This window comes from Mobula hypostoma, chromosome X2, assembly GCF_963921235.1.
Source record: "Mobula hypostoma chromosome X2, sMobHyp1.1, whole genome shotgun sequence".
Lineage (NCBI taxonomy): Eukaryota > Metazoa > Chordata > Chondrichthyes > Myliobatiformes > Myliobatidae > Mobula > Mobula hypostoma.
In genome coordinates, this window is record NC_086129.1 from 4036339 (window position 1) to 4060549 (window position 24211).

Consider the following 24211-nt stretch of genomic DNA (forward strand, 5'->3'; position numbering starts at 1 on the left):
CTGTACCTCCTCCCTGATGGTAGCAATGAGAAGAGGGCACGTCCTGGGTGATGGGGGTCCTTAATAATTGACGCTGCCTTTTTGAGGCATCACCCTTTGCAGGTGTCCTGGGCACTGGGGAGGCTCGTTGCCTGTGATGGAGCTGACTGAGTTTACAACTCTCTGCAGTCTTTTTACCAAACCTGTGCTTGGGAGTGGTTATCAGCGACTCCTTTGCTCGCATCTTCGCAAACGGCTGTTTCCATCTTCAATATCCCTATTTTTCCCTTTTGAAGACCTTGGCCTGGAGTTACAAGCTGACTTTGGTTCTTTGCGGGAATGGGACCTGCTCTCGGGGTTTCACGACTGGCCGTTACCTGACATGCCCGGGACTCAGCCTAAGAGTCTGGCTCGGATTTGAAAGCCTGGGATCTCGGTGCTCTGGAGACGGGCGGATCGAGGAGGCCCGAGTGTCGTTGGGGGACTCGGAATATCTGCGACTGGGGGCCTGGGATCTTTGGGCTCAGAGCTCGGAAAAAAGCAATGCAACCCACTTCTAATACCATAAGTCAGTGAGTTGTTTTGTTATGTCTCCCCTCTTGCTGTGAAATGGGGACACCTCTTTCTCCCTTATTAGGGAGCGAGAGAGCCTGTGGTGTGTCAAATACCGGGTGAACAATGTAGTCTTTGGAGTACTGCAAGTCTGTGTCTTTGCTGTTGCTTTGCTGCACGCTTGAGTGCTCGGTGGCGGGTACCGATGCTTTTTTGTGGTGGGGGTGAGGGGGGAACTCGTTGCTTCGCTGCGGCTTATGCGTGGGAGGGAGGGGAGCTGGGGGGGTCTTTGGGGGTTCCAACATTTAACTGTCATTCATTCTTTGGGGCGCTCCTCTGCTTTTCGTGGATGTTTGCGAAGGAAAAGCATTTTTTTAGTTTATGAGAACACTCAGTCCTCTTTTATTGTCATTTAGAAATGCACACATGGATTAAGAAATGATACTGGGAGTGATATCACAGAAAACAGGACAGACCAAAGACTAACACTGACAGAACCACATAATTATAACATATAGTTACAGTAGTGCAAAGCAATACCATAATTTGATGAAGAACAAACCATGGGCATGGTAAAAAAAGTTTTAAAGTCCCCGAGTCCCCGATAGCAGGCGGCAAAAGGGAGAAACTCCCTGCCATAAACCTCCAGGAACCGTCAACTTGCCGATGCCTTTGAAGTAGCCAACACCAAGTCCGTCCATCCGAAAACTTCAAGCCTCCTACCAGCCCCTCCGATGCAGCCTCCCGAGCGCCATCCTCTGCCGAGCGCCTTCGACCCCGCCCTGGCCACCAAAACAAGCAAAGCCAAGGATTTTGGGGCCTTCTGATCCGGAGATTCCAGTTACCACACAGTCGCAGCGGCAGCGAAGTGGGCATTTCAGAAGTTTCTCCAGATGTTCCTCCACACTCTCACATCTATCTCCATCAAATCAGGATTGTGCACGGCACCCTACTTGACAAATAACAGACATCACCACCGGAGAGGCCACGTGCGCTGCGTCGCTCCGCCATCTTCTCCTCCTCCTCTTTTCAGGATGTGTATTGTATCTATTTCTCCAACGTTAAATTGTACCTGGGAAACCTTTGAAAAGATATACAAAGAGACCCCTTCACTTCCTTGACAGATCTGCTATCCATTGTTATAACATTACCAAACGACCGGAAAGGTAAATGAAAATCGACTTACGAGAAGAAGCAGAGTAAAGAAATGAAACCATGAGGGAACTGTGGATGTTGGAATTCCCCTGGCCCGGCAAGTGACAGGAAGCCTGAGCAACATGACGGAATAAGTTTGCAAACTCGCAAACCGTTTGGGGGAAAGGATCGCAAACGCCTGAGATGGTAAAGTATCTGCGAGATTTCTTTCTGATTGAGGAGGGGAAGAGACAGGAGGCTATTTTTATTAACTGACAGGATAGATTTGTCCTGAGAGCGGCCCCCTTCTTCTAACCACCACTCCGACCAAATCTATCGTGGTCTGTCTGCTTTCACAACGGATCTACGAGCTCAGAGACCCAGGCTGAGTTGGAAATGCCACAGGGCAGTCGCAAGAAGTGCTCCCGTTTAGCTGAGGCTGTAATCAAGCAGAAGTTGTTGCCGCTGAGTTAAATTGGAAGTGTGCACAGCGCAAGTCAATGGCCTTGTACATGGACTTCTGTCACATGAAAATCTCACCTAGGGCTTTAACCACCAGCTTACCGATTCCTCAGCAGTGCATGCAGTACTATCATGTACAACGCTGAGCTAAAGTCTTATGCACAACGCTGTACAATCATGTACAACGCTGAGCTAAAGTCTTATGCACAACACTGTACAACGCTGTACTATCATGTACAACGCTGAGCTAAAGTCTTATGCACAACACTGTACAATCATGTACAACGCTGAGCTAAAGTCTTATGCACAACACTGTACAACGCTGTACTATCATGTACAACGCTGAGCTAAAGTCTTATGCACAACACTGTACAACGCTGTACTATCATGTACAACGCTGAGCTAAAGTCTTATGCACAACGCTGTACTATCATGTACAACGCTGAGCTAAAGTCTTATGCACAACGCTGTACAATCATGTACAACGCTGAGCTAAAGTCTTATGCACAACGCTGTACAATCATGTACAACGCTGAGCTAAAGTCTTATGCACAACGCTGTACAATCATGTACAACGCTGAGCTAAAGTCTTATGCACAACACTGTACAACGCTGTACTATCATGTACAACGCTGAGCTAAAGTCTTATGCACAACGCTGTACTATCATGTACAACGCTGAGCTAAAGTCTTATGCACAACGCTGTACAATCATGTACAACGCTGAGCTAAAGTCTTATGCACAACGCTGTACAATCATGTACAACGCTGAGCTAAAGTCTTATGCACAACGCTGTACAATCATGTACAACGCTGAGCTAAAGTCTTATGCACAACACTGTACAACGCTGTACTATCATGTACAACGCTGAGCTAAAGTCTTATGCACAACACTGTACAACGCTGTACTATCATGTACAACGCTGAGCTAAAGTCTTATGCACAACGCTGTACTATCATGTACAACGCTGAGCTAAAGTCTTATGCACAACGCTGTACAATCATGTACAACGCTGAGCTAAAGTCTTATGCACAACGCTGTACAATCATGTACAACGCTGAGCTAAAGTCTTATGCACAACGCTGTACAATCATGTACAACGCTGAGCTAAAGTCTTATGCACAACGCTGTACAATCATGTACAACGCTGAGCTAAAGTCTTATGCACAACACTGTACAACGCTGTACTATCATGTACAACGCTGAGCTAAAGTCTTATGCACAACACTGTACAACGCTGTACTATCATGTACAACGCTGAGCTAAAGTCTTATGCACAACGCTGTACTATCATGTACAACGCTGAGCTAAAGTCTTATGCACAACGCTGTACAATCATGTACAACGCTGAGCTAAAGTCTTATGCACAACGCTGTACAACGCTGTACAATCATGTACAACGCTGAGCTAAAGTCTTATGCACGTAGCCAGGGTGCCTAAGACTTTTGCACAGTACTGCAGTGATTTCAGGTACTTCCGCAAGAAAGAAAAATCAAATTTCATGACGTATGTGAGTGATGATAAACCTGATTCTGATACGGGTCTCTCTTGTGGATGAGAAAGTGGGAAGTGGGGCAGGGAGAGGGGGAATCATGGTTGGGGAAAGGGGAAGGGAGAAGGGGAATCGTGGTTGGGAAAAGGGGAAGGGAGAGGGGGATCATGGTTGGGAAAAGGGGAAGGGAGAGCGGGAACCATGGTTGGGAACAGGGGAAGGGGGAATCATGGTTGGGGAAAAGGGGAAGGGAGAGGGGAATCATGATTGGGAAAAGGAGAAGGGAGAGGGGAATCATGGTTGGGAAAAGGGGAAGGGAGTGGGGAATCATGGTTGGGAAAAGGGGAAGGGAGAAGGGAATCACGGTTGGGAAAAGGGGAAGGGAGTGGGGAATCGTGGTTGGGAAAAGGGGAAGGGAGAGGGGAAATCATGGTTGGGAAAAGGGGAAGGGAGAAGGGAAATCATGGTTGGGAAAAGGGGAAGGGAGAGGGGGATCATGGTTGGGAAAAGGGGAAGGGAGAGGGGGATCATGGTTGGGAAAAGGGGAAGAGAGAGGGGGAATCATGGTTGGGAAAAGGGGAAGGGAGAGGGGGATCATGGTTGGGAAAAGGGGAAGGGAGAGCGGGAACCATGGTTGGGAACAGGGGAAGGGGGAATCATGGTTGGGGAAAAGGGGAAGGGAGAGGGGAATCATGATTGGGAAAAGGAGAAGGGAGAGAGGAATCATGGTTGGGAAAAGGGGAAGGGAGAGGGGGATCATGGTTGGGAAAAGGGGAAGGGAGAAGGGGAATCATGGTTGGGAAAAGGGGAAGGGAGAAGGGAAATCATGGTTGGGAAAAGGGGAAGGGAGAGGAGGATCATGGTTGGGAAAAGGGGAAGGGAGAGGGGGAATCATGGTTGGGAAAAGGGGAAGGGAGAGGGGAATCATGGTTGGGGAAAGGGGAAGGGAGAGGGGGAATCATGGTTGGGAACAGGGGAAGGGGGGAATCATGGTTAGGAAAAGGGGAAGGGAGAGGGGAATCATGATTGGGAAAAGGGGAAGGGAGAGGGGAATCATGATTGGGAAAAGGGGAAGGGAGAGGGGAATCATGGTTGGGAAAAGAGGAAGGGAGTGGGGAATCATGGTTGGGAAAAGGGGAAGGGAGAGGGGGAATCATGGTTGGGAAAAAGGGAAGGGAGGGGGAAATCATAGTTGGGAAAAGGGGAAGAGAGAGGGAAATCATGGTTGTGAAAAGGGGATTCTGAAAGAGGACTGTCCAGGGATCCGATGGGCTGAATAGCCTAATCCTGCTCTTCTGTCTTTCTCAGGGAATGTGAGTTTACAGGTGTGTGTGGGACTAATCTCTCTCTCTCTCCCTCTCCCTCCTCCCTCTCTCTGTCTCTCTCTCATTCTTTCTCTCTCTCTCTCACACACTCTCACTCTCTCTCGCTCTCTCCTTTGGGTAACTGTTGAAGATAAGAGATGAGGAGAATTGTCTGCCATCCAATCTAATGCGGGGGGGGGTGAATTTCTCTGGCGAGGGACACTGAGGTGGGGCTTGCGGCTTTGGTTCGAGAGATGAAGAGGGAAGATGCCGGAGAGAAGAGGCTGTAGGATTCGAGCTGGAGCGAGACCGTGATTCGACGAAGCCCGGGATGAGATCAATTGAGGATCGTTGACTTGGGGAAGCCGTGAGCTCCAACTTGAGCACATTAGGGTCTTTCATGAAAATGGGCCCTTCTCTTTTTTTTTGTTCTTTTCTTTACTAATAAATAGTAATAGAACCATAAATAGTTAAATAGTAATATGTAAATTATGCCAGGAAATAAGTCCAGGACCAGCCTATTGGCTCAGGGTGTTTGACCCTCCAAGGGAGGAGTTGTAAAGTTTGATGGCCACAGGCAGGAATGACTTCCTATGACGCTCTGTGTTGCATCTCGGTGGAATGAGTCTCTGGCTGAATGTACTCCTGTGCCCACCCAGTACATTATGTAGTGGATGGGAGACATTGTCCAAGATGGCATGCAACTTGGACAGCATCCTCTTTTCAGACACCACTGTCAGAGAGTCCAGTTCCATCCCCACAACATCACTGGCCTTATGAATGAGTTTGTCGATTCTGTTGGTGTCTGCTACCCTCAGCCTGCTGCCCCAGCACACAACAGCAAACATGATCGCACTGGCCACCACAGACTCGTAGAACATCCTCAGCATCGTCCGGCAGATGTTAAAGGACCTCAGTCTCCTCAGGAAATAGAGATGGCTCTGACCCTTCTTGTAGACAGCCTCAGTGTTCTTTGACCAGTCCAGTTTATTGTCAATTCGTATCCCCAGGTATTTGTAATCCTCCACCATGTCCACACTGACCCCCTGGATGGAAACAGGGGTCACCGGTACCTTAGCTCTCCTCAGGTCTACCACCAGCTCCTTAGTCTTTTTCACATTAAGCTGCAGATAATTCTGCTCACACCATGTGACAAAGTTTCCTACCGTAGCCCTGTACTCAGCCTCATCTCCCTTGCTGATGCATCCAACTATGGCAGAGTCACCCGAAAACTTCTGAAGATGACAAGACTCTGTGCAGTAGTTGAAGTCCGAGGTGTAAGTGGTGAAGACAAAGGGAGACAAGACAGTCCCCTGTGGAGCCGGAGGTCAATCCCGTATGTTTGGCGGGGGAGGGGGGGATGTTCCGTGCGATAGTTCCTCCACTGTGGCAAAGTTTTTCCTCGATTTCAGGCGGTTGGAGACTGGCGCATGATGGTGCAGTGGGCGATAACTGTTTCTACATTAAATAGATCTCACAGCCCAGGCACGGCAGACACACCATCCCCCGTTTATTAAAGAGTTATTTCAAACTAATAATTAAAGTGGAATCCTTTTTACCACAACCCCTCCCCTCCTCTCCCGGGTCACGGACCCTCCTTCCCGGTGAGCCAAGGCCTTTCCTTAGGGGATAGCAGCTCCACACCAGCCAGCCACGCCGGCTCCGGGAGGGACAGCGCAAGGGCGACAGAAATCAGCCGGCCACTGCCCCGAGTGGCCTTCCGGGGGAACGTAAGACCCGCAGAACCGGGGCTCCACGGCCGCTGCCGCGCCAGCAGCCGAAGAGGAGCACAGCGGGTTCCAGCCCGCACCCGCGCCCGCCCCGGGTGGGACCGGGGGGCCGCGGTGCCCCAGCCGCCGGTGGGCCGGGTCCGTCTGGAGGCCGGGGTCCTCGTAGTCCAGCATGTAGCTCGTCTTCGGGGCCGCTTTGGTGTGGGGAGGGTTCAGCTCCGGTTGGTGCCCGGGGTAGACGTGGGGCTCGTCCTTAAACACTGAGGAGAGAAATTGTCAACGCGGCAATCAATTGAATTAACTTTTAGTCCCTACATCCCTCACATACACCAGGAGGAAAAATCTTTACGTTACGTCTCTAAGTGCAAATATAGTAATTTATAATAACTAGTATGTGCAACCGGACAGTCAATATAACATAGATATACAGCTGTGTCACTGTGAGTTAATCAGTCTGATGGCCTGGTGGAAGAAGCTGTCCCGGAGCCTGCTGGTCCTGGCTTTTATGCTGCGGTACCGTTTCCCGGATGGTAGCAGCTGGAACAGTTTGTGGTTGGGGTGACTCGGGTCCCCAATGATCCTTCGGGCCCTTTTTATGCACCTGTCTCTGTAACTGTCCTGAATGGTGGGAAGTTCACATCTACAGATGCGCTGGGCTGTCCGCACCACTCTCTGCAGAGTCCTGCGATTGAGGGAGGTACAGTTCCCGTACCAGGCAGTGATGCAGCCAGTCAGGATGCTCTCAATGGTGCCTCTGTAGAAAGTTCTTAGGATCTGGGTGGCCCATACCAAACTTTTTGAACTGTCTGAGGTGAAAGAGGTGCTATTGTGCCTTTTTCACCACACAGCTGGTGTGTACAGACCACGTGAGATCCGCGGTGATGTGGATGCCAAGGAGCTTGAAGCTGTTCACTCTCTCAACCCCAGATCCATTGATGTCAATAGGGATTAGCCCGTCTCCATTCCTCCTGTAATCCACAACCAGCTCCTTTGTTTTTGCGACATGAGGGAGAGGTTGTTTTCTTGACACCACTGTGTCAGAGAGATGACTTCTTCCCTGTAGGCTGCCTCATTATTCGACAGAAATCAATTCAAAGTTCACCTCCTTTTCCCAGGTAATTTTTATTCCAATGGTCGGGACCAAGGGCGGCAAGGTAGCTGTTAGCGAGATGCTATTTCAGCGCCGGTAACCCCAGTTCAACCCCTGCCGCGGTCCGTAAGGAGTTTGTACGTTCTCCCCGTGACCTCGTGGGTTTCCTCACACGGAGTCCCAAGGCGTGCCTCGTCATTGCAAATTGTCCCGTCGTTAGCATACGGTTAATTGGGTTTGTTGTGGGGTTGCTGGAAAGGGCTGTATCTCCAAATAAAGCAAAGTTAAAATTAAATAACGGCCAGATCCCTCGTCTGACGCCCTCTTCTCACTGTTACCATCAGGGAGGAGGTACAGGAGCCTGAAGGCACACACTCAGCGATTCAGGAACAGCTTCTTCCCCTCCGCCATCCGATTTCTGAATGGACATTGAACCCTTGGCCACTACCTCACTTTTTTTCCTCTCCTTTTGCACGACTGAAGTCCTGAGCGGGGGGGTCTCGACCCGAAATGTCGTCTGTTTATTCATTTCCAGAGATGCTACCTGACCTGCTGAGTTCCTCCAGCATTTTGTGTGTGTGTGTGTGTGTGTGTGTGTGTGTGTGTGTTGCTCTGGATTTCCAGCATCTGCAGAATCTCTTGTGTTTATTCCTCTCTGTAGATGCTGCCTGACCTGCTGAGTTCCTCCAGCTTTGTATGTGTGTGTGTGTGTGTGTGTGTGTTGCTTTGGATTTCCAGCACCTGCAGAATCTCTTGTGTTTAAAATAGAGAGAGCACAGAGAAGATTTACTAGAATGTTACCTGGGTTTCATCACCTAAGTTACAGGGGAAAGGTTGAACAAGTTGGGTCTTTATTCTTTGGAGCGTAGAAGGTTGAGGGGGGACTTGATAGAGGTGTTTAAAATTATGAGGGGGATTGATAGAGTTGACGTGGATAGGCTTTTTCCATTGAGAGTGGGGGAGATTCAAACAAAAGGACATGAGTTGAGAGTTAAAGGGCAAAAGTTTAGGGGTAACATGAGGGGGAACTTCTTTACTCAGAGAGTGGTAACTGTGTGGAACGAGCTTCCAGCAGCAGGTTCGATGTTGTCATTTAAAGTTAAATTGGATAGATATATGGACAGGAAAGGAATGGAGGGTTATGGGCTGAGTGCAGGTCGGTGGGACTAGGTGAGAGTAAGAGTTCGGCACGGACTAGAAGGGCCGAGATGGCCTGTTTCGGTGCTGTAATTGTTATGTGGTTATATGGTTTATTCCTCTCCATAGATGCTGCCTGACCTGCTGAGTTCCTTCAGCAGTTTGTGTGTGTGTGTGTTGCTATGGATTTCTTGTGTTTACTATCTAATTTAATTTAATATATTTCTAATAGTAATTTATAGTTTTTATCTTTAGGATGTATTGTAACGCATGCTGCCACGAAACGGCAAATTCCATGACGTATGCTGGTGATCTTAAACCCGACTCCCATTCCGATTCTGATCCCAGATTTCCCCTGGACCCCCCCCCACCCCAGGCAACAGAGTCGTGGAATTCTACGTCACGGGTGGGGGTCTGGCTCAGCACCCTGAGGATGAACCCGGTTAATTCCCCTCCCCGGTCCTTTCCCTGTCCCTCTCATAACCTCCAGTTTTGCGAAAACCACAGGAGTTCATTCACGCAGAACCATCGGGGATTTCCAAGACGGTTAGCAACTTCAAATTAAAAGATGGTCACGACTGGATAAAAACACTCAATCCCCGGGGGAGGGGGAAGGTGCCACCTTTCCCAGAATCCAACCACACCCCCCCCCCCACGGCACCCATAGTGAATGCATGCTCCCCCCTCTCAGGACGCTCAGGCACGAACGCACCCCTGGAAGAGGGCCAGGCAGAGTCCTGGTCTGCCCCGCGGCCTGGACCCATGACTGGCCAACGTGGACGGACAAACCAAGTTAGAACATACAAGGTAAACAGTAAGGCACCGAGGAGTGCAGTAGAACAGAGGGATCTGGGAATACAAATGGCGGGAGGAGAAGATGGCAAAACAACGCAGAGTGTGCAGCTCTCCGGTGAAATGATATCGTATCTGTTAAATAGACAATTCTGACTTGATGAAGACAAGACGTGAGAAGCAGAGGAACGTCTGGAGAAATTTCTGAAATGCCTGGTTCGCTGCCGTTGTTACTGTGCAATCCACAATCTTCCGGAGGGTAGGTCCCAAAATCCCCGGCTTTGCCTGCTGCTGGCGATCGAGGCTGAGGTCGAAGTGTTTGGATAGAGACGTTCGGTACTCGGTGTCGGAGGGCTGATCAGAGCTCGAAGTTTTCGGACGACTCAGAGACGGAGACTGTGGTCGGGAATGGCAGGGAGAGTTTTCTTCCTTCTCCCGTCTGCGTGAGATGTGGGACATTTGAGAGACTTTGAACTTTTTTGCTGTGCCCGTGGCCTGATCTTCATCAAGTTATGGTATTGTTGCACTGTTGTAATTATGTTATAATTATGTGATTTTTTTCAGTTTTTCAGTCTTGGTCTGTCCTGTGTTTCTGTGATATCACACCGGAGGAATAATGTATCATTTCTTAATGCATGCATTACTAAATGACAATAAAAGAGGACTGCATGTCCTTATAATCTAAGAAAATTCTAATCTAAAAAAAAATTCCCTCTAAGTGGCGTCACAGGTAGATAGGGTCGTAAAGAGAGCTTTTGGTACATTGGCCTTTATTAATCAAAGTACTGAGTATAAGAGTTGGAATGTTATGATGAGGTTGTATAAGGCATTGGTGAGGCCGAATCTGGAGTATTGTGTTCAGTTTTGGTCACCAAATTACAGGAAGGATATAAATAAGGTTGAAAGAGTGCAGAGAAGGTTTACAAGGATGTTGCCGGGACTTGAGAAACTCAGTTACAGAGAAAGGTTGAATAGGTTAGGACTTTATTCCCTGGAGCATAGAAGAATGAGGGGAGATTTGATAGAGGTATATAAAATTATGATGGGTATAGATAGAGTGAATACAAGCAGGCTTTTTCCACTGAGGCAAGGGGAGAAAAAAACCAGAGGACATGGGTTAAGGGTGAGGGGGGAAAAGTTTAAAGGGAACATTAGTGGGGGGGGCTTCTTCACACAGAGAGTGGTGGGAGTATGGAACGAGCTGCCAGATGAAGTGGTAAATGCGGGCTCACTTTTAACATTTAAGAAAAACTTGGACAGGTACATGGATGGGAGGTGTATGGAGGGATATGGTCCAGGTGCAGGTCAGTGGAACTAGGCAGAAAATGGTTCGGCACAGCCAAGAAGGGCCAAAAGGCCTGTTTCTGTGCTGTAATGTTCTAGGGTTCCATGGCCAAGCCCGGGGGCAAGCCTGCCAGTAGATTCCCCTCGAGAGCGAGCCGCACCCCCTCCACCCCTCCGTACGAGGTCTCTGGACTCTGTGGAGGAGGAAATGCAGTGTAGGTTCACAAGGTTAATTCCCGGGATGGCGGGACTCTCATGTGTCAAAATATTGGAGTGACTGGGCTTGTATACTCTGGAATTTAGAAGGCTAAGAGGGGATCTTATTGAAACATATCAGATTATTAAGGGATTGGACACGCTGGGGGCAGGAAGCATATTCCCACTGATGGGTGAGTCCAGAACCAGAGGCCACAGTTTAAGAATTAAGGGTAGGCCATTTAGAACGGAGTTGAGGAAAAACTTTTTCACCCAGAGAGTGGTGGATATATGGAATGCTCTGCCCCAGAAGGCTGTGGAGGCCAAGTCTCTGGATGCTTTCAAGAAAAAGATGGATAGAGTTCTTAAAGATAGCTCTTAAAGATAAGGCAGGAACTGGATACTGATTGTGGATGATCAGCCATGATCACAGTGAGTGGCGGTGCTGGTTCGAAGGGCCGAATGGCCTACCCCTGCACCTATTGTCTACTGTCTATTGCATTCTGTAGGGAGGACGTACAGAGACACCTTACAGAGGATGCTGGGATTTGAACTCTGACCCTGAAGTGGCACCCAAGCTTTATAAAGGCAAATTGTACAGAGGATGTGGAGAGTCTGCAGAGGGATATCGATAGGTTAAGTGAGTGGGCCAAGGTCTGGCAGATGGAATACAACGCCGGTAAATGAGAGATCATCCACTTTGGGAGGAATAATAGAAGAGCAGATTATGATTGAAATGGTGAAAGATTGCAGCATGCTGTTGTGCAGAGGGACTTGGGAGTGCTTGTGCAAAAAGTTGGCTTGTAGGTACAACTGGTTATTAAGAAGGCAAACAGAATGTTGGCCTTCATTGCTAGAGGGATTGAATTCGAGAGCAGGGAGGTCATGCTGCAACTGTACAGGGTACTGGTGAGGCCGCACCTGGAGTACTGTGTGCAGTTCTGATCTCCATACTTGAGGAAGGATGTACTGGCTTTGGAGGTGATGCAGAGGAGGTTCACCAGGTTGATTCCAGAGATGAAAGGGTTAACCTATGAGAGGAGAGTGAGTCGCCTGGGACTGTACTCTGTGGAATTCAGAAGAATGAGAGGGGATCTTATAGAAACATACAAAATTTTGAAAGGGATAGATAAGACAGAAGTAGGAAAGTTGTTTCCATTGGTAAGTGAGACTAGAACTAGGGGACATTGTCTCAAGATTCAGGGGAGAAGATTTAGGACGGAGATGAGGAGAAACTGTTTCTCCCAGGGAGTGGTGAATCTGTGGAATTCTCTGCCCAGGGAAGCAGTTGAGGCTTCTTCACTAAATATATTTAAGAAACAGTTAGATAGGTTTTTACATAGTAAGGGAATTAAGGGTTATGGGGAAAAGACAGGTAGATGGAGCTGAGTTTACAGAAACATCAGCCATGATCTTATTGAATGGCGGGGCAGGTTCGATGGGTTGGTTGGCCTACTTCTGCTCCTATTTCTTCTGTTCTTGTGTTCTTGGGGCCCAATCTGGAGTGTTGCTGTGTGTTCCGGTCACCGACCTGCAGGGAAGATATCGGTAAGACTGCGGGAGTGCAGGGAAAACTTAACAGGTGTCGTTCCCGGGACTCGAGGACCTGCGTCGCAGGGAAAGGTTGAGTTCAGGGTTAGGAACGTGGCAGATTGGGGGGGAGGTTTGATAGAGGTACGCCAAACTGTGAGGGGCGTAGAGAGGGCAAATGCAAGCAGGGCCCCTTCCACTGAGCTTGGGTGAGACTAGAACTAGAGGCCGTGGGTTAAGGGTGAAAGGTGAACGTGAGGCGGGGGGGGGGACTTCTTCACCCCGGAGGGCAGTGAGAGTGTGGAACGAGCTCCCGGCGCAGGCGGTGGACGTGGATTCGATTTAAAAGCTTAAGAGAAATCTGGATAGGTACACAGACGGGAGGGGTACGGAGAGCTGATTGGGGAGCTAGGCAGACTGATGGTTCGTTACGGTCTAGATGGGCTGAAGGGCCTGCAATTGTGCTGTGGCGCTCTGCGATTGTCGACATGGTCCTCCTGGCCGTACCTCTGCAACCCTGACCCGACCCGAAGTGTCCCCCGTGTGCGCAGCGATAGGGGTGCCCAGGGGCGGAGGGAAGACAGACCCCGGTGTAGGGACGGTGACCAGAGTTGGTTCGCAGTCATTCCAAAAGGCCGAGCGAACACCACCCCCCCAACTTCCCCGCCCCCCACCCGCAAGAAGTAACTTCCTCGAAAACCCGGACCCCGCGATGAGCGCTAAGCAGGGTTCCGCTTAACACAACGCAGGCAAGGCGGAATCCCCCGGGCCCCATCCCGACAAACTCAACAGGCTTAAGCGGAGAGCAGCGGGGGGACCGCACCGCGGAAGAAAAAAAGAGCGAGCACCTCGAAGAAAGAGCGCAGGGAACCCGAAATGGTGAGCGAGTCCTATTAGACGACGATTAACCCGTTCCGGCGCTCTTCGGAAACCTGGGAGCCCGGCGCCCCCCGCAGGCCCCCAAGGGCGAGGACGCGGTGGTTGCCATGGTGACCTGGCAGACCTGGTGAAGAGATGCGGCGGCAAGCATTCGGTGGGGTGGGGGCGCGAAGAGGTGGGGAGGGGGGCATGTTCCCGATGTTGGGGGAATCCAGAACCAGAGGCCACAGTTTATGAATAAGGGGTAGGCCATTTAGAACGGAGTTGAGGAAAAACTTTTTCACACAGAGGGTTGTGGATCTGTGGAACGCTCTGCCTCAGAAGGCAGTGGAGCTCAATTCTCTGGATTCTTTCAAGAAAGAGTTAGATAGAGCTCTTAAAGATAGCGGAGTGAAGGGATATGGGGAGAAGGCAGGAACTGGATACTGATTGTGGATGATCGGCCGTGATCACAGTGAATGGCGGTGCTGGCTCGAAGGGCTGAATGGCCTACTCCTGCACCTATTGTCTATTGAAATCAGAACTAGAATCATATTTAATATCACTGGCACATGCAGTGAAATCGTTTTGTGGCAGCAGTAAAATTGCAATACGTAATAATAAATATAAATAAATAGCAATAAATAACGAGAACATGAGATAAAGAGTCCTTGAAGTGGGAACATCTCAATGGGACGGGCAAGTGAATGTAGTTACCCCCTTTTGTTCAAGAGCCCAATGATTGAGGGTTAGTAACTGTTCCTGAACCTGGTGGTGTGGGTCCTGAGGCTCCTGTACCTCCTTCCTGATGACTGAGGGGTAATAACTGTCCCTGAACCTGGTGGTGTGGGTCCTGAGGCTCCTGTACCTCCTTCCTGATGGTTGAGGGGTAATAACTGTCCCTGAACCTGGTGGTGTGGGTCCTAAGGCTCCGGTATCTCCTTCCTGATGGTTGAGGGGTAATAACTGTTCCTGAACCTGGTGGTGTGAGTCCTGAGGCTCCTGTACCTCCTTCCTGATGGTTGAGGGGTAATAACTGTCCCTGAACCTGGTGGTGTGGGCCCTGAGGCTCCTGTATCTCCTTCCTGATGGTTGAGGAGTAATAACTGTTCCTGAACCTGGTGGTGTGGGTCCTGAGGCTCCTGTACCTCCTTCCTGATGGTTGAGGGGTAATAACTGTCCCTGAACCTGGTGGTGTGGGCCCTGAGGCTCCTGTATCTCCTTCCTGATGGTTGAGGAGTAATAACTGTTCCTGAACCTGGTGGTGTGGGTCCTGAGGCTCCTGTACCTCCTTCCTGATGGTTGAGGGGTAATAACTGTCCCTGAACCTGGTGGTGTGGGTCCTGAGGCTCCTGTATCTCCTTCCTGATGGTTGAGGGGTAATAACTGTCCCTGAACCTGGTGGTGTGGGTCCTGAGGCTCCTGTACCTCCTTCCTGATGGTCGAGGGGTGATAACTGTCCCTGAACCTGGTGGTGTGGGTCCTGAGGCTCCTGTACCTCCTTCCTGATGGTCGAGGGGTAATAACTGTTCCTGAACCTGGTGGTGGGGGTTCTGAGGGTTCTGTACCTCCTTCCTGATGGTTGAGGGGTAATAACTGTCCCTGAACCTGGTGGTGTGGGTCCTGAGGCTCCTGTATCTCCTTCCTGATGGTTGAGGGGTAATAACTGTTCCTGAACCTGGTGGTGTGAGTCCTGAGGCTCCTGTACCTCCTTCCTGATGGTTGGCGGGTAATGACTGTTCCTGAACCTGGTGGTGTGGGTCCTGAGGCTCCTGTATCTCCTTCCTGATGGTTGAGGGGTAGTAACTGTTCCTCAACCTGGTGGTGTGGGTCCTGAGGCTCCTGTACCTCCTTCCTGATGGTTGAGGGGTAATAACTGTTCCTGAACCTGGTGTTGTTGGTTCTGAGGCTCCTGTACCTCCTTCCTGATGGTTGAGGGGTAATAACTGTTCCTGAACCTGGTGGTGGGGGTTCTGAGGGTTCTGTACCTCCTTCCTGATGGTTGAGGGGTAATAACTGTTTCTGAACCTGGTGGTGTTGGTCCTGAGGCTCCTGTACCTCCTTCCTGATGGTTGAGGGGTGATAACTGTCCCTGAACCTCGTGGTGTGGATCCTGAGGCTCCTGTACCTCCTTCCTGATGGTTGAGGGGTATTAACTGTCCCTGAACCTGGTGGTGCGGGTCCTGATGCTCCTGTACCTCCTTCCTGATGGTTGAGGAGGTAATAACTGTTCCTGAACCTGGTGGTGTGGGACCTGAGGCTCCTGTACCTCCTTCCTGATGGTTGAGGGGTAATAACTATCCCTGAACCTGGTGGTGTGGGACCTGAGGCTCCTGTCCCTCCTTCCTGATGGTTGAGGGGTAATAACTGTTCCTGAACCTAGTGGTGTGGGTCCTGACGCTCTTGTGCCTCCTTCCTGATGGTTGAGGGGTAATAACTGTCCCTGAACCTGGTGGTGTGGGTCCTGAGGCTCCTGTACCTTCACCCTGATGGTTGAGGGGTAATAACTGTTCCTGAACCTGGTGGTGGGGGTTCTGAGGGTTCTGTACCTCCTTCCTGATGGTTGAGGGGTAATAACTGTTCCTGAACCTGGTGGTGTTGGTCCTGAGGCTCCTGTACCTCCTTCCTGATGGTTGAGGGGTAATAACTGTTCCTGAACCTGGTGGTGGGGGTTCTGAGGGTTCTGTACCTCATTCCTGATGGTTGAGGGGTAATAACTGTTTCTGAACCTGGTGGTGTTGGTCCTGAGGCTCCTGTACCTCCTTCCTGATGGTTGAGGGGTGATAACTGTCCCTGAACCTCGTGGTGTGGGTCCTGAGGCTCCTGTACCTCCTTCCTGATGGTTGAGGGGTAATAACTGTCCCTGAACCTGGTGGTGCAGGTCCTGAGGCTCCTGTGCCTCATTTCCTGATGGTTGAGGGGTAATAACTGTCCCTGAACCTGGTGGTGTGGGTCCTGAGGCTCCTGTACCTTCACCCTGATGGTTGAGGGGTAATAACTGTTCCTGAACCTGGTGGTGGGGGTTCTGAGGGTTCTGTACCTCCTTCCTGATGGTTGAGGGGTAATAACTGTTCCTGAACCTGGTGGTGTTGGTCCTGAGGCTCCTGTACCTCCTTCCTGATGGTTGAGGGGTAATAACTGTTCCTGAACCTGGTGGTGGGGGTTCTGAGGGTTCTGTACCTCCTTCCTGATGGTTGAGGGGTAATAACTGTTCCTGAACCTGGTGGTGTTGGTCCTGAGGCTCCTGTACCTCCTTCCTGATGGTTGAGGGGTAATAACTGTTCTTGAACCTGGTGGTGGGGGTTCTGAGGGTTCTGTACCTCCTTCCTGATGGTTGAGGGGTAATAACTGTTTCTGAACCTGGTGGTGTTGGTCCTGAGGCTCCTGTACCTCCTTCCTGATGGTTGAGGGGTAATAACTGTCCCTGAACCTGGTGGTGCGGGTCCTGAGGCTCCTGTACCTCCTTCCTGATGGTTGAGGAGGTAATAACTGTTCCTGAACCTGGTGGTGTGGGACCTGAGGCTCCTGTACCTCCTTCCTGATGGTTGAGGGGTAATAACTATCCCTGAACCTGGTGGTGTGGGACCTGAGGCTCCTGTCCCTCCTTCCTGATGGTTGAGGGGTAATAACTGTTCCTGAACCTGGTGGTGTGGGACCTGAGGCTTCCTGATGGCAGTATGGCCTGGGCAGTGGGCGATCTCTGATGATGGATGCTTCTTTCCTGCATCAGCGTTTCATGTAGATGCACTCAATGGTTGGGAAGGTTTTACTGGGTTTTGTGGGATTTTCCATTCAAGGGTATTGGTGTTTCCATACCAGGCTGTGATGCAGCCAGTCAATACACCCTCCACCACACATCTAGAGAGGATTGTCAAAGTTTTAGATGTCCTGCTGAATCTGCACAAACTCCTAAGGAACTTACGTGGCTACCTGCGAGATTTTTTTTTAAATGTCCTCAAGAGTTTTTAAATGTCTACCATCTCCCCTTGGTAGCATGTTTCCACGCACCCAGCACGCCCGTGTAAAAAAACTCAAGTCCGACATCGCGCCCCCTCCCCGTCCTTTCCTCCAATCATCATGAATTACGCCGCTTTCTATTTCCCATTTCTGTCGGGGGGTTGGGGGCGGGAGGTAGGTTTGGGGATTGTGGAAAACAAGGAGGTGGCAGAAAGTTTGAGCAGAGTTTACCAGCGAGAAAGCAGGTCAAATTCCAGAACTGTCCGTAGATCGGACGTTGAGAAGTCGGGAAAATCCCAGCCACGCGACAGTGTTACCGAGCACTGGGGGCTAACAAGGATCGGCTGTCGCCGACCTTATCCCAGAGACCCGAAAGAAGTGAGATCGGTTAGATTATGAGGACACTCAGTCCTCTTTTATTGTCATTTAGAAATGCATACATGCATTAAGAAATGATACAATGTTTCTCCAGAGTGATATCACAGAAAAACAGGACAAACCAAAGTCTAACACTGACAGAACCACATAATTATAACATATAGTTACAGCAGTGCAAAGCAATACCATAATTTGATAAAGAACAGACCATGGGCACAGTAAAAAAAAGTCTCAAAGTCCCCGAGTCGATCGACTCCCGAGACCCCGATAGCAGGCGGCAAAAGGGAGAAACTCCCTGCCATAAACTTCCAGGCACCGTCAACTTGCCGATGCCTTGGAAGCAGCCGACACCGAGTCTGTCCGTCCGAAAACTTCAGGCCTCCGAGCAGCCCCTCCAATACAGTCCCCCGAGCGCCATCCTCTGTCGAGCGCCTTCGACCTCACTCCGGCCGCTGAAACAAGCAAAGCCGAGGATTTCGGGGCCTTCTGCTCCGGAGATTCCGGTTACCACACAGTAGCAGCGGCAGCGAAGCGGGCATTTCAGAAGTTTTCCAGATGTTCCGCTATGCACGCACGTCCGTCTCCATGAAATCAGAATTGTGCACAGCACCCTGCTTGACAAATTACAGATATTCATCACCGGAGAGGCCACGTGCGCTGTCGTCCTGCCGCCATCTGCTCCTCCTCGTGTTGACGCGTTGGATTAAAATTTCTAAACCTTTTTTTTGGAACTGGAGATACATAGAACAGTATAGCTTACGAGCAGACCCCTTTGCCCACAATGCTGTGCTGATCCAATTAAACGCAGGCAGATCTGCTCAACTGGAAAACAGCAAATGTCACTCATCGATCCAAGAAAAGGAACCCCAAACGTCAACCGTACTCTTTTCCATAGACGCTGCCTGACCTGCTGAGCTCCTCCAGCATTGTGTGTGTGTGTTGCTCTGGATTTCCAGCATCTGCAGAATCTCTTGTGTTTAAAATACAGAGAAGATTTACTAGAATGTTACCTGGGTTTCATCACCTAAGTTACAGAGAAAGGTTGAACAAGTTGGGTCTTTATTCTTTGGAGCGTAGAAGGTTGAGGGGGGGGACTTGGTAGAGGTATTTAAAATTATGAGGGGGATAGATAGAGTTGACGTGGATAGGCTTTTTCCATTGAGAGTGGGGGAGATTCGAACAATAGGACATGAGTTGAGAGTTAAAGGGCAAAAGTTTAGGGGTAACATGAGGGAGAACTTCTTTACTCAGAGAGTGGTGGCTGTGTGGAACGAGCTTCCAGCAGAAGTGGTTCAGGCAGGTTCGATGTTGTCATTTAAAGTTAAATTGGATAGATATATGGACAGGAAAGGAATGGAGGGTTATGGGCTGAGTGCAGGTTGGTGGGACTAGGTGAGAGTAAGAGTTCGGCACTGACTAGAAGGGCCAAGATGGCCTGATTCCGTGCTGTAATTGTTATATGGTTTATTCCTCTCCATAGATGCTGCCTGGCCTGCTGAATTCCTCCAGCATTTTGTGTGTGTGTGTGTGTGTGTGTGTGTGTGTGTGTGTGTGTGTGTGTTGCTCTGGATTTCCAGCGTCTGCAGAATCTCTCGTGTTTAGGAGGAGACGGAAAGCAGGAAGGTGCACATTAGTTAGTCGAATGTCTGTCAAAGAGAAAACGACTGAAGCATTTAATTAAAGTTAGTGTACTTGGGCAAAGTCAGGTCAATGGGCAAAGTCAACAGGAATCTGTGCTTGACCAACAAGCTCCAGCCCTGTGAAGAGGTGCCCTGCACTGCTGGTGAAAGGTATCTGGGGAGTTACAATCACTTAGTTGTGGACAAGGAGCTGACAAGTGGAACCTTTTGCAGGAGAATGTGTTAATTAAGCATTAAGGCAGGAGAAAGAACAGAAAAACAAAGACCTTCTAAATACAAGACACACAAAAAGCTGAAGGAACTCAGCAAGCCATATAGATATATTTCTTATATCTTAATTATTTATACTGTACATATAATATTTCTTATATATTTATATTTATTGTATTTTTTATTATTAGTGATCTTTATCTTTTTTGTTTTAATAACAATTGTTTCATTCTCCTTTACACTTGTGTACCCGAAATGATATTCAACAATCTACAACAAAGTGCCCAGGACATCTTCGGGGAGCAGTGTCTCAGAAAGGCAGCGTCCATTATTAAGGACCTCCAGCACCCAGGGCATGCCCTTTTCTCACTGTTACCATCAGGGAGGAGGTACAGAAGCCTGAAGGCACACACTCAGCGATTCAGGAACAGCTTCTTCCCCTCTGGTTCCTAAATGGACATTGAACCCTTGGACACTACCTCTCTTTTTTAATATATATTATTTCTGATTTTTGCACGATTTTTAATCTATTCATTATATGTATACTATAATTGATTTATTAATAATTATTATTATTTTTGTTTACTTATTTTTTTCTTCTTCTTTATTATGTAGTGCATTGAAATGCAATTAAGTGCGAATTTCAAGGTGATAATAAAACCTGATTCTGACAATCTGGAATGCAAACTTCAGTCACCTCCTCTGTGGCAGGATGGACTTGCAGGACCGGAGAAGGGAAACTGGTTTGTCTGGGATGCAGTCTGCTTGGGAGACCTGTCTATGCCTTCCCTCGAGCCCCAGGTAAGAATGAGACAGGTTTCGCTGGCACTTACCTTTGTGTCTTGTGTCTGCTTTGCCGTACGTATCCATGTATATTGTTCTGTAGACATATTCGTACTGCAAGGGGAGATATCAAGGTATGGTTAATGAGGACGCCAGGTAGCGTAGCGGTGAGCGGGGACGCTACTACGGCTGGGGGTGCCGGAGTTCAGAGTTCAATTCCGACATCCTCTGGAAGGAGTCTGTATGCCCCCCCACCCCCACCCCCCGTGACCACGCGGTTTTCTCCAGGTGTTCTGGTTCCCCCTCCCCACCCCCCGCACTCCGGTTCAAAGTGCATTCATTGTCAGAGTAGGCAGGCGGTGTACAACCTCGTGATTCGTCTTCTTGCCGGCAGCCCCAAAGCAAAGAAACACCTCGGAACCCGTCTAACGAAACCACCCCCCCCACACATGACAAGGCGCGTGTTTAAAAAAAAGGGCAAATCGCACAAACAGCGAAAAAAGGCTGTAACGAAACCACCCCTCCCCCCACCACACGACAGGATGTTTGTTAAAAAAAAGGGCAAATCATACAAACAGTAAAAAGGCCGTAATGAAACCACCCCCTCCGCCCCACCACACGACAAGATGTGTGTAAAAAAAAGGGCAAATCGCGCAAACAGCAAAAAAAGGCTGTAACGAAACCACCCCCTTCTCCCCCACCGCACAAGATGTGTGTAAAAAAAAAGGGGGCAAATCGCGCAAACAGCAAAAAAGGCCATAACGAAACCACCCCTCCCCCCCACTGCACGACAAGATATCTGTAAAAAAAAAGGGCAAATCGTGCAAACAGCAAAAAAGGCCGTAACGAAACCACCCCTCCCCCCCACCACACGACAAGATGTGTGTTAAAAAAATGGCAAATCACGCATACAGCAAAAATAAGAAGCGGAACGGAAAAGCAAATTACGCCTCAGACCGCAAGAGTCCCGGAGGTCAGCCTGTAGCCGCGAGCTGCCGAGGAGAGTGAATCCCGACCAGGAGCTGGCCGGTAGGTTAACTGGCCGTTGTAAACCGTCCTGTGATTAGGCGAGGGGCAAACCGGCGGGCGGCTCGAGGGGGCCGGAAGGGCCTGTTCCGTGCCCTCCCTCTAAGCGGATCAGGGTATACGTCAATGCTTCAAAGTTCGAAGGAAAGTCCTCATCGAAGTCAGTGTCGGTCACCTTTCGCACGGCCCCCGGGATTCACTCTCCTGCCGGCATTCACGGAAGAACAAGGAAGCACACTGGGATCAATGAGAAAAAAAAACACACGCGGAAAGGCCGACAATTCTGGCGAATATTTAAAACAGTAGTTAACAATAATACCTAAACAATACTGCGAACAGGAGCTGCGAGAAAGTAGGACCTGTGAGAAAGAAAGTGGATTATTCTTTCTTTGAAGACAGAGGGAGTTCCACAAGGTTGTCAGAGCAGGTGCTGGTAGTGGGGTGGGGGGGGGATTTATGTGTCGCCCAATGGCCCACCTATTTAACCCCAGCCTAATCACAGTGTCAAAATGTTCAGATATGGCCCAATTGTGTGTGGGGGGGGGGAGGGAAGAGAGAGAGAGAGACAGAGACAGAGATAGAAAGAGAGAGAGATGTTTAGCTGCACGCTTGAGTGCTCAGTTAGGGGCCGCCGATGATTTTTTGCTGGTGGGGGGGTGGGGTTCTTGCCTTACTGCTGCTTATGTGTGGGGGGGGAGCTGGGGGGGGGGCTTTGGGGTTCTAACGTTTAACTGTCATTCATTCTTTGGGGGCCCTCCTCTGTTTGCGTGGATGTTTGTGAAGAAAAAGAATTTCTGGATGTATATTGTATACATTTCTCTGACATTAGATGTGCCTTTGATAGAGAGAGAGAGAGAGAGGGAGAGAGAGGGACAGAGAATGATAGAGAGGGAGAGAGTGTGATAGAAAGTGATAGAGGGTGTGATAAAGAGAGTGATAGAGAGATGACTTTAATGACAGAGAAAATCTGCAGATACTGGAAATTCGAGCAACATGCACAAAATACTGGAGGATCTCAGCATTTTGTGTGTGTGTGTGTGTGTGTGTGTGTGTGTGTGTGTGTTGCTCCGACTTTAATGAGAACTGCTGCAGAATTTAAAGGGAAAGGAAGACAATGAACGCCACGCCGACAGGGCCGTTAGCTCAAACTCTGGAACCGAAAGTTAAGTGCCAACACGGCGGCTGGAAGCAAGAAAAACGAAATACTGAATGAATTACCGTTCCTTCACAGCATCGATCGAAACGGTCCTCTTTCGTGGACAAGGGCGGGAGGTAAGCAGGCAGCGTAAATGTTGCTGCGCTTTTGGTCAAGTCTCGAGAAGGAAGGGGGTTAAGATACCACAACGGTGGAACACTAATTGTGCAGACTCACCACCGTGTTTCTCGAACCCGTTCAGCGCGTAGACCCCACAGAAGAGTCTGGTGGTTGTGACACACAGGGCAATTTACAATGACCAGTTAACCTCAGAACCGCCGGTCTTTGGTCTGTGGGAGGAAACGGGAGCACCCGGAGGCGAGCCCACACGCTCACAGACAGAATGTACAAGCGTCTTACAGCCAACGGCGGGAGAGATGTTCCCAATGGCGTGCGTCTCAAACAGCCTCTGCAGAAACCAAGTCCAGCTCCCGGCCTTCACATGTGGCTTGGCTACTTATCCCAAATGAACCGTTCCTACCGACGGGAGAAGGGGCAAAGGCGGGTTAGCGGCGCCTGAAAACCGTGGATCGTGAATTGCTGCAAGATCGTTCGGTTTAAGCTGAAAGATTGTCCAACGGTTGGAAAGGGGGGGGGGTTTCCAATCGGATGTCCTTATTTAACCCAACACTATGGCTGTCTGAACCCCACCAGGCCCAGAGGCCAGACGCAGGGCCACTTTAGTGCGGGGCCCGACGAGTGGACTATCAGAGACAAGACTGAACCTCCCCCCGAGCCGTCCGCTCCCCCCACAAAGGGGAAGGGGAATTACCCCAAACTTCTGCACTGGCAACTGCCCCGATTTCAGCGGAGACAGAGGTCCGTGACATAGGTCCTGCACCCCCGGCAGTTTGCCCTGGGGCTTCCGCGGAGAAGCCGCTCACCCGAATCCCCTCGCAAACCCCCGGGTACTGCTCCCGTAGGGAAACGCTCTGCGCCGGGACAGGAGCGTTCCGGGGTCGCACCTGAGTCGGCAGCGGCTTCATTTTCCGAATTTCGCCCAGCCCGCTCCTCTCCTCGAACCAGTTGGTCACCAGAGTCCGCGGCCCGTAGCGATTCCCCCCGACGTCCGGCTCTCCCGGAGGGACGGGGCACATCGCTGCCCCCTGGACGAGGGACTGCCTGCCGGCCGCAGCCGCGGTAAACGGCTCCATAGCTGACCGATACCCGGGAACGGGACCGTGTACAGCTCACGGCCTGCGATCCCCCCCGGCCCGGCTAACACATCACAGAGCGGGCAGTGTGACACTGACCCCCACCCCGGGGGACGTCTCTGCGCACCGGGACGGGAAGCGGGGGGAGGGCTACAATTTGCTTGCTGACGCTCATCCGTGGGGCTTGGCACTGACAGAGTTAATCCGACAGCTGCCGGCATGGGGTCGACGGGCCGAGTGTCCACCCCGCGGACCGCGACGATGTTACCACGTCGCAGAAGCTGCCCGGATGCGCGACATGTCGGGAACGAGGTGCTGCGTTAGATCAC

General features: G+C 50.2%; 1 protein-coding gene across 1 annotated transcript; it reads right to left on the minus strand.

Annotated features, from left to right (window-relative positions):
* Window positions 1–6545: 6545 nt before the first annotated feature.
* Window positions 6546–24002, minus strand: cfap68 (cilia and flagella associated protein 68). The gene is made up of 3 exons (XM_063038185.1): window positions 23694–24002; window positions 20558–20621; window positions 6546–6913 (listed from the first exon to the last, which is right to left on the minus strand). Exons 1-3 carry the CDS (start codon window positions 23880–23882, stop codon window positions 6546–6548), a joined length of 621 nt encoding a protein of 206 aa, XP_062894255.1. The 5' UTR covers window positions 23883–24002.
* Between the last annotated feature and the right edge of the window lie 209 nt (window positions 24003–24211).

Bases quoted from the DNA above. Each gene is read 5' to 3' on its own strand.
- cfap68 (XM_063038185.1), bottom strand. From the start codon at position 23,882: ATGGAGCCGTTTACCGCGGCTGCGGCCGGCAGGCAGTCCCTCGTCCAG. The intron at 20,622-23,693 runs GTGCGACCCCGG...CTCCCCTTGCAG, and splicing joins TGAAGCCGCTGCCGACTCAG to TACGAATATGTCTACAGAAC. The intron at 6,914-20,557 runs GTAAGTGCCAGC...TTCTCTCCTCAG, and splicing joins AGCAGACACAAGACACAAAG to TGTTTAAGGACGAGCCCCAC.